Genomic DNA, 18,892 nt, shown 5'->3' on the forward strand with positions numbered 1-18,892 from the left:
CCCGTGGACAGCGCCATACCTATGTAGAGGTGTCCTGGGCTGTATAAGAAAGCTGGCTGAGCAAGCCAGGACGTGGTGTTCCCACTGAGTCTGCATCACTTTGTGATCTGAATTCTCTCAGTGAGGGACCGTGGCTTGGAATTGTAGGCTACAATTGCAATTAAATCTTTTACTGTGTAAGTGGAGCTGATTTTGTTCAGTGTTTTACCACAGCACCCCAAATCAAACAGGACAGCCATGAAGTGCAAGGAAATTTAAAATAGTTAACACCCCAAAACAAAGGAAGATCTTTATGTTATAGGAAATACTTGACATTTGGCAAATTTTTCTAGAGCTAGGGTATTAATTAAAGTATTGGTTTCTTTGTAAATTGATGAATTTTTTTAAGTTAACCTGTTTACATTTTGTTTGCCTGTATGTACCTGTTCCTGTGACTTGGAGGAGTCAGTTCTTGTCTTCTTTGATGCGGATTCTGAAGACCCACTCAGATTTTCAGTCTTGGAGGCTAGCACCTACTGATCCACCTTGGTGGCTTTGTTAAAATTATGATGTCAGTTGCTATGTCTGAAGATGTTAAACTTTACATTTTGTTCTCTAGTGGTGTCAGTGACACAAGCCTAGCATTTTAGTAGAAGCTCTTTCCGAACGGGGAGATTGCTCAGGAGCTAGCAGTTCCCTTTGCCCAAGCAGAAAGATCTGATTTTAGAGTTCTAGGACCTGTGTAAAAGTTGGGCTTCGATGGCCACACCTGTTAGCCTGACACGGAAAGAGAGGAGCCAGACTGCTCCTAGTGACTCACAGGCTGCCGTTCTAGCAGACATGGTTAGCTAGAATCAGAAGAGACAGCCCTCCCCCCTTTAAGGATGGAGAGCAATAGAAAACTATATGTGTGCACACACACGTAAATACCTCACACACACCCTCTATAGGAAATAGAAAATTCACTTCAGTGACACTCAGTTTTACTTTTAAACTATACTTGATGTATAGAAATATAATTTGCATATTAATTAATACTATAATGGGATGATTTGATATATATATTTTAAATATAAAAATATAAGATAAAGCAAGATTGTCACGTGAATATTGGATAGGACAGATTGACATAAGAGTCCAAGAGAGGTTGCAGGAGTCAGACGCCTTCTTATTCATATACTCAGGAGTCCAATAAAAACACTGAACTGTAAGATATAAAATAAGCTCAGAGGACATTGTGCAGACCCTGTGCATGCTTCTTCAGTCTTTGTAAGTTCATTGGAGTTTTGCTCATGTTGACTTAGAAGGCTTTATTTATTTGGTCTCCTCCATTCCCCCTGCCTCATATTCTTTCTCCATCCTCTTCTGCAATGGTTTAGTACAATTATGAACAGAAAAATTTCAGGGTACATAACCCTTCTTCCCAGACAAAAACCTGAAACTAAAAAAACAAACAAGCCTTATCTAAGTGGGTCAGTGTGGCAAGCCTACTCAGTCAGCTGTCGTGTCCAAGTGGAAATCAGTGGAATTAGAATGCAAGCCCGCCATTTGCAGTCACTGCCACAAAGAAAAACACACTCAGAGTTCTTGTGGAATGCAAAGATGGTTCTTCCTACTTTAGTTCATAAAAGTCAAATTCTCGAAAGGAATTTATAGCATATCTAAGCTACCTATATGTGATTAGTGTATGTAAACCTCTGTGATACATGCGCATAATATGTGTGTGTAATTAGGAGAGGAGAAAGACATTCAGAGGAAACAAGAAGATATAGAATAAAATGTTAACTAAAGTAAAATAACAAAAATAAATCTGAATAAAGAGTTTCTATATGGTTCTTCCTAGTCACAAACAGTAATTCTTCCATTCAATTTTTTTAAAAATAAAGACAAATTGCCTAATTATCTTATCCATATGGGAATTCCATGGTCCTTAATTGCACTTTAAGTGCTTGTGAGGGGAGAAGACAGATACTAAGATTTAAGGGTTGTTGTAGTGGAATAAAAGGAAATTCACCTTCTCTAGACCGCAAAGAAAATGTACTCAAATTGCATCTGAAGAAAATGTACCCAAATTACTATTGAATAGGCTTTGAAATGGGAACCAAAAGCAATGGACTTATTAACGGAGAAAAGACAAGTCAGGGAGGATATGTGTTTGATAGTGTGGCAGCAGTTAGAGAAGTCCAAGGAGTTGGTCACAGATGAAGGTGACAGTAGGCAGGGATTGTACAAGAAGATGAAAACGTTAGCGTCTTGAAGCAACTCATATTGCAGTTGTGACTGTAGCTCCTGTTCCACTTCCAGAAATGGTCACATTTGGGGGTTGTTTTCTTGATGGCCAGTGTTGTGTCAACTTCCTGATAGACAGAAAAACATCTAAAGGCTGAAAACAAGAAAAATTTAGTCATTTGACTATGTATGAGAAACTATAACAGTGGTCATGATGACATGGTTAGAACTTTCCAAAGATTTGATGTAATCCAAAGGTGTGATGTAAAGAGATAGGAAGTATTTTTAGGAATCAGGCATCACAGTTGGTCCTATTTAGTCTGAGTGTGATCTCCCCCCAATTTTATACATAGACCTTGTCAGTGGGACAATATTACTTTTAGAAACTGATTAACTTGAGATGAGAACTGTGGTGGTTTGAGTAGGTTTAGCCCTCATGCACTCATCTGTTTGAATGATCACCCATTGGGAGTTATACTATTAAGAGGTGTGGCCTTCTTGGAGTAGGTGTGACCTTATTGGAGGAAGTGCATCACTGTGGGGATGGGCTTTGAGGTCTCCTATGCTCAAGTTCCACCCAGTGTGGAACAATCTCCTCCTACTGTCTACAGATCAAGATGTAGAACTCTCAGCTTCTTCTTTAGCACAGTATCTCTCCTCACACCGCCTTGTGTTAACTTGGTGATAATGGACTAAACCTTTGAAACTGTAAGCCAACCCCAATGAAGTGTTTCCTTTCTAAGAGTTGCTTGGAGAAATGCAGCAGAGGGCTGTCTTGTTTGGCCTCAGTGGAAGAGGACACACCTAATCCTGCAGAGAGTTGCTGCACCAGGGTGGGGGAGTATGGGGGAGGGGCACTCTCTTAGAGGTGAAGGGGAGGGGAATGGGGGAGGAACCCTGGAAGAGTATACTGGATTGGGGGGGGGCAGAATTTAGGATGTAAATATATAAATATTTTTTTAAAGTTAATTGAAATGGAAAAAAGAAGGTAGAGTTGCCATGGTCATGGTGTCTCTTCAGCAATTGAAACCCTAATTAAGAAAAGAATACTCATGAATAGATACAGTGCTCGTATAAAAGGTGCGGTCCTCTCATATGGCTGCACACTTCCTTATGTATGGTTGCAACAAAGGGGCCATGTGTGGAGAAGAAACATGGTTCCCACAAGACAACGAATCCACCAGCTCCCAGATCTCGACTTCCAGTCTGGATCAGTCTCCAGACCTCTTGATAATGGCTTATGTTTATAAATGGTCTATTCTAAAATATTTTCTTAGACTAGTTCTAATGGGCTATCATGTCCTCCTAGGGAGTAGAGGAGAGAATGAAATGTAAAACAGTATTTTAATTTAATGAAGAATTTAGAAAAAGAAGCAGAGCTACCAAACTGTCCTCTGGAGTAGCCCTTTCATCTACATCCATGCCAGAAACCTCTGAAAGCTGCTGGCTCAGGACACTCTCTCCAGTGTTGTCCTGCTGTGGGCTTTGGCCATCAGTGGAGATAGCAGGGTGGTGTGAGTCTGCCTTTCTGAGCCTTTCCCTCATGGCGTACGTACGACCCCGTGCTCCTTTGCCCTGTCTGATGAAGTGCACTAAGGCCTCCAGCCTATGCTTATGAAGGTTCTCATTGCTGAAGTCTAGAGGGCTTGTGTGTATACACGACCAAAGTCCCTTTCACATGTGTCTTGCACTGCTGTTTTACTAGGCAGTCCCTCCTCTCTCCTGCCTCCCTTCCTCCTCCCCTCCCTCCCTCCTTCTCTCCCTTCCACTCCTTCTTTCCTTCTGTTCCACTTTTTATTTTCAAAATAAATCAGTGGGGTTTTTGTTTGTATGTTTGTTTTTTATGGTGGTAAGGATTGATTCAAGGGCCTTGCACATGTGGATAAAATGCTCTACCATTGAGCTACACATTCAACCCCTAGAACATACCTTTGCTTTTAATTTTAGCTTCTCAGGTCTCTCTGACATGTATCATGCGTTTGGTGTCTTGTCTAAAAGTCAAGCCCCAGGGCATATAGATTTTTCTGCTGTGCTACCTTTTTGATAATTATAAATTTGCATTTACATCGAGACCAGTTATCTGTTTGAGCCAAATTTTGTGAAAGGCATAATAAGGCTTGACTCAATTTTGTTGTCTGGTTATTCCAATGCTATCTGTTGAAAATACTACCATTACTTGGTTTGAATGTCTGGTTCTTTGTCAAAGATCAGCTGATTGTATTTATGGAGGTCTATTTCTGAACACCTCTTCTGCTCAGGAGATCTGTCTGTGCTTTCACTAGTATTAACCTGTCTTCATCACTGTGTGGCATTATACTTGCATTCGAAAACCAGATGGTCTGTGTCCTCCAACTTTGCTTTTCTCTTTTAAGAATGCACTTGCTAGTCTGGATATTGCTTTGGATATTGGTATTAGTCAACTTATAGATGTACAGAGAACAATGCTCTGGGATTCATAATCGATTTGCAGTTTTCCCTCTATAAGTTCTTTTGTATACTTTGTAGGTTTATGCCTAGTTTCTTAATAAATGTCTTAGGGTAGTATAATGTGGGTATGAATCACTGTAAACCTATTCATATCCTTAGAGTGTAGAACCCCAGGAGAAGACTCTGCATAAATACTGTGTTCGTGTAGGCTCTCTAACTGTGAATGATACCATTTTGCTGGGAGATCTTGATAATGACAAAGGTTATGCATATGTGGAGATATGAGAGGATTGTATGCTTTGTGCGTTTTGCTGTGAATCTGCCTTTGCATATGTAAAATTGCTATTTCCCCAAACATTTCTTTATAGTATTCACTTGATTCAAATATTAAAGAAATAGCTGATGGAGTAAAGAAACTACTAACTCGTAGAAAAGCAGTGTAGACTCTTAGACCTGTCGCTAGCCAGCCAAATAATCTTAGGTAGTATTGACTTACAGAAAGACCATTGAGCTGTGCGTTCTCTTCAAGTGTAGAGATTTATTAATTGTAACACACACAGATGACTCTTCTTCCTTGGCTTGTTACACTGGTCCCCCTTCACTCTTGCACAAGTGTCCCTACATATATACTTTCCTTTGCACTCCTTTATTGTCTATTTTAACATTTTAGTACTGTATTAACATGACTCCCACTCTTCAAGATTGTGGAAGAGTGAAGTGGAGACTCTGCCGTATCCTACCACTGATCCACTTCCTGCCAGATCTCATTTCCTACCGTCTTCCTGCTAGCTCTGTCTAATCTGAGCAGCCTCCTCGTGCTCTGGAGAGACTATGCCAAGGGTTTTGACTGCTGTTTCATTCGCAGAGAGAATGTTCTCCCTAGGTCACAAGACTGTTCTCGTACTTCATTTGGGCCCCATTCAGTCACATCAGAGTTCTCTCCCAGTCCTCTGTCTATACAAGTTTCTCTGTTATTCAACACTTACTCTCTTTTAGATTTCTTCATAGCATTTCTAGCTGACAGTTGTTGATCCTTTGTCTGAAATACGCAGTACCAGAGTGTTTTGACTTTTAGAATATTTGAAGAAACATTATAAAATATTTGAGTTTGGCATCTGAATCCAAACAGAATTCATTCAACTTTCATATATTCCTTGGACATGAAACCTGAAAGTACTTTTAAACAATATTTTTAGTACACATGCATTTTGACTGGAACCTGTTACATGAGACCAGGAGTGCAGTTTTCTACTTAGTGTCATGTTGGCGTTGAAAAAAGTTAAAGAATTTGGAATCTTTTGGGGTTTAGAGATTTTAGAAAAGGATGCTCAATTTGCAAAGTATGATAGCCTTACAGTTAGCCTTCCCCAAGACATGTACGCCTCTGAAGACTGGGTCTCTGTGTGTCTTATGTGATAATATAGAAGGTAATACTTTTTTTGTCGGTGTAAGCAAAGATGTTATGATTTTCCTGATTTCATAACTACTAGAAGGCTTTAAAACATTTAAACTTAATCTTTGTATATATTTTGTTGGTAGACTGTATATACGAAGAGCCATCTGGTTCAGATAAGAATCTTTCACTAAGCATTTGAAATACTGCAATTCATGTCATCTAAGCATAGAGTTTTGACCATGACAGAACGTACTTGTACCGTCCACTGCCAACGTTTTGTGTTAATGACCAGGCACTTGAGACCAGCTTCTGTAAGCAGCTATCACAGGCCATGCAGCTCTACCCGTCTCCAAGCTCTGCACTTGGAAAACTGAGTGCTAGATTTCATCCAACCTACATGTGTGTGCTTAGTGACTTAGTGTCATCTATTTTCTTATAATTGTGATATTTATTTACTTGTAACTTTGCTGTCTTCTATTCAACTTCACGCTGTAATAATTGCTCAATTTTAAAACACTACAGCTCTGTGTACTGTTGGTAGAATGTGCACATTGGATCTTCTTTGGTCTTCTGTCTTCATAAGTATGTGCTTGAATGTCTTGTACTTGAGAACAACTTTTAATTAATATTGCCATCATTGTGGAAGTATAATTCCTTATAGACCTATGGAAGTCTGAAGCCTACATATAGTAGATAAATAAGCCCTATAGTATGTGTATTCATTCAAGTGATACAGTGAGTGGGGTTTCTTAAGGCAGACATGAGCTAAAAAGAGATTGTCCTGTATTCTTACCTTCTCCCTGTCCTTTTGTCTGGAATGTTTCCAAGGGCTGGGTGACAGTTCTCCTTGGGTAGGCCTGATTAGCAAGGGTGTCACTTGCCAAACGCTGAGCAGTGCAGGGATTTGTGACACAGCATGTATGGTCTTAGAAGCCATCTTCTAAGAAGCCAGTCCTTCTTCTCACCACGTAGCGCCATTGCTCGCTGGTGAACACTGCATTACATGCTTAGGGGCTCGGGCGTGTGGGTAGGGTAGCTGCAGGGGTTGGGCGGTTGTCTGCACGGTATGCACTCAGTGGAATCTCGCCCTCATGGCGGCTCCTCTTCTTAGATAAGCTGTTCCTTTTGCTTCACGTTTCTTTTCTCAGTAAGAAAGGTAAGCTTTCCTTTTTAAAAGTTTAAGTGAGATGTTACAAAAGTAATTTGTTTCCACACGCACAAGGTACATAACTATGCTTCTCTAAGGAATGTAAACTCTCAGCTTAGAAAGACGTGAAAATGCACAGTTCACGACCAGCGTCTGAAAGCTCTTGGAGAATTTGGCAGTGTGTAGTTGAGCCTCATTTTTAGCCTCTAATCTGCTTCATAATCTCCTCAGATCTTTGGTCTGTCCGTGTTAAATAGAAGTATTTTAATGCCTCCTAGTGGCATAGTGTTTGCTGTAATTAAGGAATGAAAAGTATTGTTTATTGAAAGAATACTGTGAGAAACTAACACAGCCAGTTTGCAAGGCACTTGAGTGCTTCTGGTTTGGTACCAGAGTCTGAGTCAGACTGCATTATTGTCATGTAACATCGATAAAAGGTCTTACTGGAAAATGCATAATATACATGAACAGGTGATTGACAATTGAAACATTTTTATTTTAGGTCACATTACTGTAATTGATTTTTATTGAATGAAGTCATTTTATACTTACATGTAGAATGGTGATGCTGTTAATGAGATTTTGATTGCTTTGTGTCCATGTATTATTGTTTTAAATGTAGCTATTATGTGTATATTTTGACTTCTTTTAAAAAGATGGAGCAATTTTCTTATGGAAAGTATATGGTTTAGTTTCATATAGTTTTAAAAAAAATCCTCCTTCAAGTTAGCTAAAAGGACTTCTTTGAGAACCTTGACATGGAGACTATTGTAAAACACTGCACAATGAAAAAGAACACTGGTTTAATTACTCCTTTAATCACCAAGAATATACTTTATAACTGTAATAATTTTAAAAATAAAAGCCACATAGAAAGAAATGTGAACGAGGATTAGTTAGGGAGAAAAAGAATGGTATCCCTTTGTTAAGCATTAGAATTCTTTTACTAACTGCTTAGCAAAACACAATTAAAATGGCAATTACGTCTAATGTAGCAGCAGTGTAATTGCAGCTGCTTGATAGAAAGCTAGGAAACAAAATGTTAATCTGGAATGAGCAGCTTAAATACGAAATTATGATATACTTGGCTTCCTGCAGTACAGCTGTCAAGCTTGGGCAGCTCGCTGGTCAATAGTGACATTCTGTGTGTCAGTGAACAGAGTCTCTTGATACCGTAACCCACAGTTCACACGTTACTGAGGCTCCGACTGTCGAACACTGCAGTCCCCTGGTATTCGCGCAGCTCCAGACTCTCCTGACTGGCTCATGTTTCATTCTTGGCAATTTGCCCTAATGATATCCCTCAGGAGCTTTCAGCCTCTCTTCTTCCCATATTTAATCGTGCTGTATTCATCTGAGCGATGCGCAGACTGTGCTGCACAAATTGTCATTTCCTACAATATTTTCTGAGAGACTCACTGAGGTTTTTTCCGTTCAAATTTTACTTATGGTCCAAAATTTGACCCTAACTAGGTTTTCAAGTTGAATATAGCAATCTGCATATGATTCCCAAGAAAGCTCTTTTGCAGTTTGTGTGTTTTTCAGAGAGACCTTTGAGACACAGACTTTTACATGTAGAGTTGTAAAACAGTGTGCGCTATGTCACCGTGTAAATTGTGCTATGATGACCACTCATCTTTGATACTTTGAACATGCCTTTTTGTTAGAGGGTCAGCAGCTCCTCACCACTGTTCCCCTTCTGTGAATTTTAGTTAACTGCCTGCCTCCATGGATCGGCCGCTCTGCTCTACCCGATGTACTGGCAACACATATATATCCCTGTGCTTCCTCCACACCTGCTGGACTACTGCTGGTAAGCTGGCCTTCGCCAGATTTCACCATTGGAAAAAGACCTTTATATTATGGTCAGTATAGATTAAAGAAATCACAGAAACTTGACTTGCAGATTAATTGTAAGTATTAAGGAGTACTTTGTTATATATCAGAGTATGTTTTCCAAAAAATAAAAATTCAGATTTGACAAGCTTAGTTCTTTAAATTTTGCAAATGTCTTCAATAGTTATTTAGAAAAAATAATGTGTAAGTAAGAAATATAATTTTATTTTGTGGCTCAAAGTTTACACACGGCTCCTAATCTACCCATAATCCCATCGCTCGCTCGGGGTAAGCTTCATACCTCACCAGCGGCACCTTCTCCTTCACATCTCTTTTTAGCAGCACCCTGACAACAGCGTTGTCAAAGAGGTTGCGTCTAAGACAAGAATTTTTCTGAGTCTGGTAGAAGGCAAAGTTTCAGCCTACGGTAGCCATGAAGACAGCGTGGAAAGTGTGAAAGTAACTGAGAGAACCGGCTGGCTTTAGAAACACTCCCAGTGAACTCAGTAATCTGAGTCCAGTCGGGCCAGTAGAAACCAGAACAATGGCCAATGGCCTTCTTGTTCTCTTAGACTGGAATATAGCAAGGCTTGTATATTGTGAGGCCAGACAAGGAGTAGACTGCAGAGCAGAAGCCTTGATTGTATTTGATGAAGCAACAGAAGAACTAGGCTCCATTGTAATAGTTTTGGTATTGGAGGATAAAGAATTGTTTTCATCGCATACTCACCTGTAGGCATAGCTTAATTTTGAATAAATTTGTTGAGATTTCTTTCTCCAAATCATGAATTTATATATACGTATGACACATGTGTACACATACACACACACACACACACACACACACACACACACACACACACACACGGCAGGGGAAAGAGCTAGGAGGAGAGGGAAAGAAATCATTTGACATTGATGGTTTCTTTATATCAAAGCCAGTATTCGTAAAAATCAAAGTTCTTTGGAATTGATGTGTTTATTTAAAAATGTCATGAAAGATATTATTTAAAGTTACTTAAGGATTGTGATTATTTAAATACACCATCTTTATACAAAAGGTAGGTGTTCTGTTAAGTTTCTGTGACAAGCCATCTTCAGAACAATGCATGCACTTATCCAGATTGGTGACACTGCTGTACTGTGTGTTTCCATAGTGTAGTAAGAGCATTGCTCATGCTGTGAAGAAGGTAGGCAGTGACTCACTACTGCTGTTCTTTCCTTGGGGAACTTGAAAGGAGAAATAGTTTAGGAGACTACAGGATGTAACGTCATTATATCATGAAGTGCAATACACACAGATCGTAAGTAGAAAGTCAGATCAATGAGTAAGCTTTTCTGTTAATCATTTTAAAAGTTTTCCTTTGACCAACACACTTAAAACCTCTTTTTCATTAAATGTAGAAAATATAGTTTGTTCATTTTGACATAGACAATAGATTGTTATATACAAAACTCTAGAACTAAACATTTAAAACTCTTTCCTAAAAGTTTTATGTAATTAAAGTCATTTTGAGAACTAATAATAGAATTATATTTTGCAATATTAGTTGCATCATAATTTTTTTTTGGTAACATGGTAACACACCTTTAAGGTTAATTCTCTGTAGTGTTATATATTTAAACTTTTCTAAAACTTAATTTAAAAGTATTCAACAATGCACAAATTCTTTCCAGAACTATTTTCTTGATTATGACCCTGCTATCAAATCTTTGCTGCTGCTTCCACTATAAGTAAAGAAGCTCCTCCCATTTTTTCTCTTTTACTTGTTTGCTTGCTTAATTCTAATGGTAGAAATAGTCCTTAGGTCAAGTCCTAACAGCCTTTGTGTCAGTAATCTTTAGTTTAGAGTAGAGAGTAGTGTCCAAACAAGTTATTACTTGAAACTTTCTGAGACTTTAAGTCATGTGATAGTCTCAGTTTTGTCTACCCATCTATGCAAGTAAATTTAATAGTTTCCTAGGAAAATGATTCTCTATTTATATCCTTGATATTAGGATCATACTGATATTTGCTGAAGGAAGAAAAAAAAATAAAAGTTATCCCATGGGTCTCAATATCATTGAGAAAATAACTCACACCAGGTTACACATGGGCCACATTTTCTGAGGAAAAAAACATAAATATATATATCTTGGTTATCATTCCAGAATGATTGGGTTATTGCAAGTCTTGAAATAGTTGTGGATCCATAAAACCTATCTATGTTTGCACCCCGTATTGGTAACGTGCCCTAGACTTTGGAGAACCATAATGCCCTCTTGTGACCATAGATGAACATCACATCTTGGTCCTTTGACAGTTTTACTACCTCCTTGGTCCATCCATCCATCCATCCATCCATCCATCCATCCATCTATCCATCCACCCACCCACCCACTCATGCACATACTCACCCACTCACCCATCCAACATTTAAAGGCCAGTTATTTGGCAAGCTATGAATATGTAAAGCAATGAATAAACTTCTTTACTTGTTTATTTACTGAAAGTCACTAATGAATGTACATGGCTATGTGTTCACTTCTCTCTACACATCCAAGTATAGAATAGTCCTATAACATTCCAATTACTATCCAGAGTCACGCAAAGGAGACACAGGTGACATCTGAGCAGTAGTGGACAGCACTCTTGCTATGTGATATTATTTGTGTTTTCTTCTTAAGCAAAATAACTGTCCTCCAATATAGTCCATCTGTTGTCAGATGCTTAAAACCTATGACGTATTTGGGAAGAAGTGTTGCTGTAAGACCACCAAGATAATAATGGAGTTTTTAATCTGCTCAAGTGGTATTTAAGTTGGCCATTTAGTTGGCTTCTCTGATTATTTTTTTAAATATTCAAATTTAGCTTAAAAGAGAAGAATAAAATTTAAAAAATATATTCTTTCAGACTACCTGATTGTTGCAATAGTATGTGTCAGGGCAGTTTCTTTATAAGTAAGCTCAGGAAGGAAAAAAAGTGATTTTGAGTAGAGTTCTACCACGAAGAAGAATTAGTTCTGAGCTACCTGTACTGTCTCTTCTAACATTTCCCCAGACTGTGGGCCCTGAGATAGCCTTGCATGTGGATAATAGACCATCTGGGTCCACACTGGGCCCTCCTGATGTACCAAATCCCTCTTCAGAGTAGGATGGCCAGCTAGGCCTGCACAATGACTTTCCAGGAGATTTGGCTTATGCCCCAGTAGAATATATACCATCCAGTGGGAAATATATACCATCCAGTGGGAAATATATACCATCCAGTGGGAAAGAAGCACCTGTGTATTTGACTATCAGAACTTTATTCTGTCAATTATGATTTTAGAAAATTAGACTCCAGTGCTTTTAGTTCAAGCAGCTGTACATTTTGGATTTTACAAAAAACTAGTGAGAAAAATGAACTGAAAAGCAATGCTCAGTGGTTCCATTTTTATAATTTTAATTATACCTTAATTTATATGAACACATTATTTGTAAAAAGCAAAATTGATGTACAAAGCATCATCTTAAGAAGAAAGTAGCTTTTAAAAACATTTTGAAGAGCTTTTAATGGATATATTTCCTAAGTTACTGTCTTAGTTTAGGCCCCTCTTTTATGAAATGCTATTCTACTTGGTGTTTGCCCAACATTTGTAAGATGGAGATACTTCTTAGTTTTACAAGGTGTGAGTATTTTATTTAACTCTCCTTAAAACATCCTTTGCAATTAGAGATGCTGTGGGCATTTTTGTATTGTAAATATCATCGGTAAGATAGTCTAAACTTCCGAGGACCTGGATGTTCCCGTGGAGATTTTAAGATTGCCATACTGAAGTTTGAGGTTTGGTGGATGTGTCATATTTAAGATACTGGAAGTCGGCCATCTTGTCTTGTGACAGTCACCCAAGCTGCTCTTGGAGGCCTGGATAGTGATTTGCATTTTATGTCCTGTGGAGTCACAGAAAGAACCCAGGGAGGAGAACTTGGACCAGCTCACCAGTCAGCTTCCCCTTCCTAGCAAGGTCCAAACGTCCTCTTCTGTCTTTCTTCCCCTTTGAAGGTACAAAGGGTGTTGGTTCCTAAGGAGATCAAGGCATGTAAGAGTCAAGTGATGTTTCCAGAACATCACACCAACTCCATCCAGATGACCCGTAGCATAGACATTTAAAAGAATATGAAGGAGCATGGCTACAAGGAAAAGGCAACTTGGAATGTGAATTACGAGAGTGAGAAGCTGCATGGCTTATGGTTTCTGGAACTGTGGCTATATAGATTACTGTTCAGTTAGCCTTAACTAATTTTTGAATGTTGAGGTGTCTTGAGAGGAGGGCAGTGGTCAGGATGTCTGTTAGCATCACCTGGTACTTCTCCTCTGCAGCACAGTGCAAATGTGGGAGCCTGGGCAGGTCTGTGTGGTAACAGTGATGCTCAGAACATTAGTAATTCTTTGAGAAACAGGATTTGCATTAGTACAAAAGGCTAAAGGTCAGGGATATCTATAAATGATTCCCAAAAATGTGTTTTTTTAAAAAACAGTTTCTTCTCATATTATTTATCATTTTCATGGATATCTGTCTGCCCTCACTTTTTTCTTTTTTGAAATTTCAAGATGAATACATTGCATCTTCTATTTCCTAACAATTATGTCTAACATTTACCTAATTTAACATATGTTAACATATTAAATTGATTTAGTGTCTGGATTTTCTGCTAGAGTGTAAAATCCAGGAGAAAGTGTGTCCCTTCCTCAGTGTTTCTCACTGCATCCAAGTTTCTTTCCTAGTAACTGGATCTTGTATGGTCCCTAAGTCATGACCTGAAATAGTTAATTTAAAATCATTATTAGACTTAAATTTTTTATTAAAATTATTAGTTCAGTGGCAATGAAAGTAGAATAAATTGAAGGTGGCTGAGGGAAGGAGCACAGAGGGGACTGCAGTGTCTGCCTTGCAGACTCTAGAGCAGTGAGAAAACACGAGATACAGACTTGGTGCCTGAGTGTCCATGACATCATAGGTACAAGATAACGAAACCACTAAACTAGCAGAAATAATCAAACTGACCAAGAGATAATGTGGAAAAGAAATGGAGATACTTTGATAGTTATTTAGAAATATTTGACCTACACCTTGATAGTCTTCTTAAATAAAATGTTACTTAGGTATAGAACTTTTGTCTTAAAAATAAGGGATTTAGAGATTTTTATATCAACCAGTCTTAAATATATTAATGGCCTAAAAATAAAATTTAACTTTTATATATTACATAATTTTGAACATTTGTAATGTCTTATGGTGGACTGATCACTTGAAATTAAGTTTTAAGCATTTGAATGATGTTAATGTTGTTTCAGTTTTTAATGAACTATATGAATCTATATACACATATATATTTTTAATTTAGTGCCCCAATGCCATACCTGATTGGAATACACTCCAGTCTCATAGAGGTGAGTATCTTTTACAGTAAGATAGTTATAAAACTAATTAATTAGAAGTAATAGATAAAGAGGTTTTTTTTAGAAAGCATATTTGATTAATTCTAGGATGTATTAGATTGACATTATGGATATACTCAAGAGAATATTTTCTGAAAGTGTCCCTTTAATGAAGTGTACTAGTTTGCCCTGTGACACCGTCAAACCTATGGGAATGGTTGTGCTTGAAGTCATGTGGTCATTTTAAATAAGAAAATCATTGTTCCCTGATAGTGATTTCTTACAACTTGAGATTTTCTGTATCTTATATTTGGTACAATATTTTGAAATTAAATTTTATTTTTTATGATTCACCAAGTCAGTTTTCGTTTCTTTTACACTTCATTATTTTCAGTTTATCAGTTGATTTGCAGAATGTGAGTTTAACATACTAATGATAAACGTATTAACCAGTCTTGGTGGTTCATTGTTGTGGTTCAAGTCTTTAACAGGCTGAGCAAGGGTGCCCCCAATGCTAGGCCAGGCCTTGGTGACAGGCAGAAGTAAGAGGGCAAGGAATATCCTTCACCTTCAGAGTTTCAGTCCTACTGTAGAAGATGAAGTTAGTAGGGCTCTTGTTTTTTCCTTGTCATCACATCATTTCAAAATGAGTTTTGTTATTTACTTTATCCCCAAACTGAAACTCATTAAACTTAAACACTCGGGTTTATAGTTTATGAGATTTCTAGAAAAGGCTTCTTGTAAGATTATCAGATTAATTACCAAAAGGCTAAAACACAGGTTTGAGTCATCTGAGTGGCATCATTCTGCTAGCTGATGTCAGTGTCATGGGAACGGCTCTCTCTGTTGCTGTTGTACAGGGTAGCTTCTGCAGTGCAGTACAGGACCTAGAGAGCGCGCTGACCACTCAGGTTGCTCGTCCTACTGTGTCCAATGCTAGTGTTCAATCCTGGGCTTTGCTTTGATCTGAGACGGCTCTGTGCTAAAATAGAGCCCAATTCTTGAGAAAACGTTTGATTATAGAATTCTACCTATTCTCAGGTTTGAGAAGTTTTTTCAAAATCTTAATGCAATAATTCTTTTGTTTCATCATTACTAAAGTTTAGATTTTAATGGATTTTAGTAGGTTTGACATGTGTTTAGGATTGAAGTGAGAGTGGGATAAGTTTGTGACTCCTTATATTTTATTAATTTTAAGAAACTATTATAAGCCAAGGATGAAGTATATGAAATGAGGCATGAACAGGTAGGTGTTATCTGTGATTAGATCAGGTAGTATACCTGAATTTTGCTACATTGACTTTCATTCAATTAATTGCTCAGATTTCTTTCTTATTAGTAATAAAGTTTTATTAATGTAAATGTGTTAATTCCACACATAATTTTGTATTGTATCTACTTAGCTACACTATTTAAAATTGGTGAGAGTATTTGGTATCCTTATATTAATTTTTATGTGTGGAATACATCTAAAACCACCTTTAAAACAAATAATTAGTCTTTTCCAAATTACGATGGGTGAGGAAACACATTGAGTATTTAATTTATTACATACTTATTGGCCACTTAAAAAGAAAGTTTAAATTTAAATTTTTTTTGAAAAATTAAGATATATTTAAATTATTTTTCCCTCAATCTTCTGAAATTGATTTTTGATGTTTTTTTAATATTTGAAAATTACTGTTTTGAAGAAAACCGTTTTAACTTTCAGTTGATTCCTTTTTTGAAGTAGGATTTTTAGAGCCATGATGGACTGTGTGGAGTTGCTCCACCTTCCTGTGCTGTGAGCATGTCGTTTATCAGCCTGTGTTCTGCATGCTGACAGGGGAGGAGATGCATCTGAACGTCCTTTAAACCAAGTGCATAAGGAACTGGAGAGACGGCTCAGTAGTTACGAGTCCTCGCTGCTCTTCCCGAGGACACGGGCTCAATTCCTAGCCCACACATGGCAGTCCACACATGTCTGTAAAGAGCTTCTGACACCTTCACACATACATACATGCAGACAAAACACCAAAGAACTTAAAAATCTGGGCAATTTTCTTAAACTATGAAGTTCATTCTAAATTATGTCACTATCAAACATTCAAATTTTTATTTTTTTATTTTTATACTACATGTTCTAAAATAGTATAAGTAGTTGGGTAGTTATTCTGTGAGACAACAATGAGTAAGTTTTCGTACCTCCCCCCCCCTTATTTTTTTTTTTTTTTTTTGCAATTGCAACATTTTAAAGAAAATCTAAAAAGTGTTCTCCTCTTTTTGGTCCTCACAGTCTCAGCTAATATTATTAATTGTAGAAAGCCCTCCAGGTTCTAAAGCATGACTTTATAACTTTATAATCCTATGTCCTTTGAAACCTCCTTTCACTTGTTTTTAATATAACTGTCAGTAAAGAATGTTGAAAAGTATCATTTCAAAGTATAAATTTATTCTGAATAAGGGAAATAGATGTTATTCTCCCTGAACTCCAGCCTTCTGGGGCAGTTAAGTGCTGACTAAGTCCTTCTCTGAGTAACTCCTTGGAAGGGCTCTGTGATTGCTGCCCTGTGCACACCAGTGTGCACAATGTGCGTCGCCACAGTGTGTGCAAGGGCTGAATCTACAGGACCAGGGAGATTTACACACGCATGGCCTCACCGCTCTCACCAGCTTCTCACTCTGGGCCCAGCAGGATGTTCTTACTTTTCTGAAAAAAAAAAAAGCCATTTTCATGTGTTCTTTTAAATTGCATCCCTCAAAAGATATAAAAATATGAGACAGAGGAAGAGATACCATTTTTGATTTGCATGCCTAGTCAGAGAAGACAGAGCTGCGAACACTTCACTTTGGAGAGGAACAAGAGTGTTAGCAACCTACTTTGCGCCTTTGCTTAAGTAAATTTATCTTGATGTTAAGGTTTTAGGTTATTTATTAGTACTGAGCAGATTCTTTGGTTTCTTCAGTAGTCCCTTGAATATAATTTAATATTGTTGGTATCTGCCTTAAAATCTAACAGCAATGGGAGAAGTCTGTGTACCACAGTGACGCCGTTGTGCAGGCTGCTGTGCTGATGTCATCAGAAGGTCTTGGTGGCACGTAGACACTATGTCTGAGTGTTTGGACACATGAAAGGAAAAGGAAGTAAATATATTTATAGACGTGTGTGTAGAATTTTAATTATATCACCAGAAAAATGATTTTTTGATAATAACTTAGAGGTAGACATATCTTAACTCTGAATTTGTAGTAATTATGTCTTTTACAAAACTAATTTTAGAGCCAGTGTCCCTCGAGAACACACAGTGTAAATTGTGGATTTCTTACCACAGAGACATTCCTCATCTCAGGTCTCACTTGTTTAGGAAACTTGACATTTGGCTAAATACTCAAAGGCTTGAAATCCAAAATGTATCAGAGGCACTTTATTAATAATCAGCTGGTTAAACTACTTAAATTTGAAACACATAGCTAGTAATGCATAGTGCATTTAATCACGACATTAGAAGGGAAAGGCAAGAGGATCCCTGTGAGTTCAGGGTTGGTTTGGTCTACACGGTATTCCAGAACAGCCAGGGCTACATGGAGAGACCTCCTCTTTTGTTCTCTCTCTAGCAAAAAATCTCGATGCACTTAACTGAAAGTACAAAGTGCCTTGTGCAGAAGGATATTTAAAGTCTGTATTCAAATTACTCATTCCCGTTCACCAGTAAGCCTACATGAATGTGGAATTCTGGATTTGGGATTGTATTTCATTCCCTGACTGCATCACTTACCTCTGAGGGGTGTTGTGATACCAATTCAGTAATTTAAGTAGATAATGTCAAACAGAGAGTAATCTGTACCTATTTCCCATTTAGGTACAATTAGATAAAATTTTTATTGTTCACCATTTTTTGGAAACTTACTGAGATACTCTGACGAAATTTTCGAACGACATGGAAAGACAGGCCAATCTGATGGACTGTGAAATATTACTCTTTACACAGAAATTCATATGAGGCCACACTTGGGAAATCACATGAGAGTAGTTTCTCCATTGTCTTCCTAGTTCACTTTCAGTCCCACCCCTTGATGCATATTGGTAGAGCAGTATGGGAAAACATTTATTCACTGAAATGTAGGTCAGTACTGGAGTCATAGTTGTTATAAATATAATATAATTATTAGAGAGATAGTATATAAATATAATCTCTCCAGTGTATTTATGCTAAAATAGATTTGAAGCTGGGAACAAATTACCATATCATAGAATTGACATTCAAATGGTAAAGGCTATAGTTTTTATATTTGATATACCTCTGCCTATTTTACAAGTTTTTGTTGGGCTAAATTTTTGGCAGTTATATTAATTTAAGAGTAGATGAGGAAATTTTCAAGCATAAGCATTCTAATCAAATTTTTTTAAATGAACTATAATCAAATTTTCTTTCTCAAAAAGCAAAGCCATTTGCATTATTTTATAATATTGAATTTTCCCAAGCTGAATGTACCAAGATAC

At 37.5% G+C, this 18,892-nt stretch overlaps 1 protein-coding gene across 2 annotated transcripts in view; it reads left to right on the plus strand.

Annotated features, from left to right (window-relative positions):
• Dennd1b (DENN domain containing 1B) overlaps positions 1–18,892 on the plus strand; it is a 212,740-nt gene that overhangs the window by 119,409 nt on the left and 74,439 nt on the right. For both annotated transcript variants that reach the window (XM_032915408.1, XM_032915409.1), the window contains 2 exons: positions 8,891–8,991; positions 14,379–14,424. In XM_032915408.1, the coding sequence (XP_032771299.1) occupies positions 8,891–8,991; positions 14,379–14,424 (147 nt within the window). The remainder of the gene's footprint in view (positions 1–8,890; positions 8,992–14,378; positions 14,425–18,892) is intronic.

The sequence above is a fragment of the Rattus rattus genome, chromosome 10 (genome assembly GCF_011064425.1).
Source record: "Rattus rattus isolate New Zealand chromosome 10, Rrattus_CSIRO_v1, whole genome shotgun sequence".
Taxonomy (NCBI): Eukaryota; Metazoa; Chordata; class Mammalia; order Rodentia; family Muridae; genus Rattus; species Rattus rattus.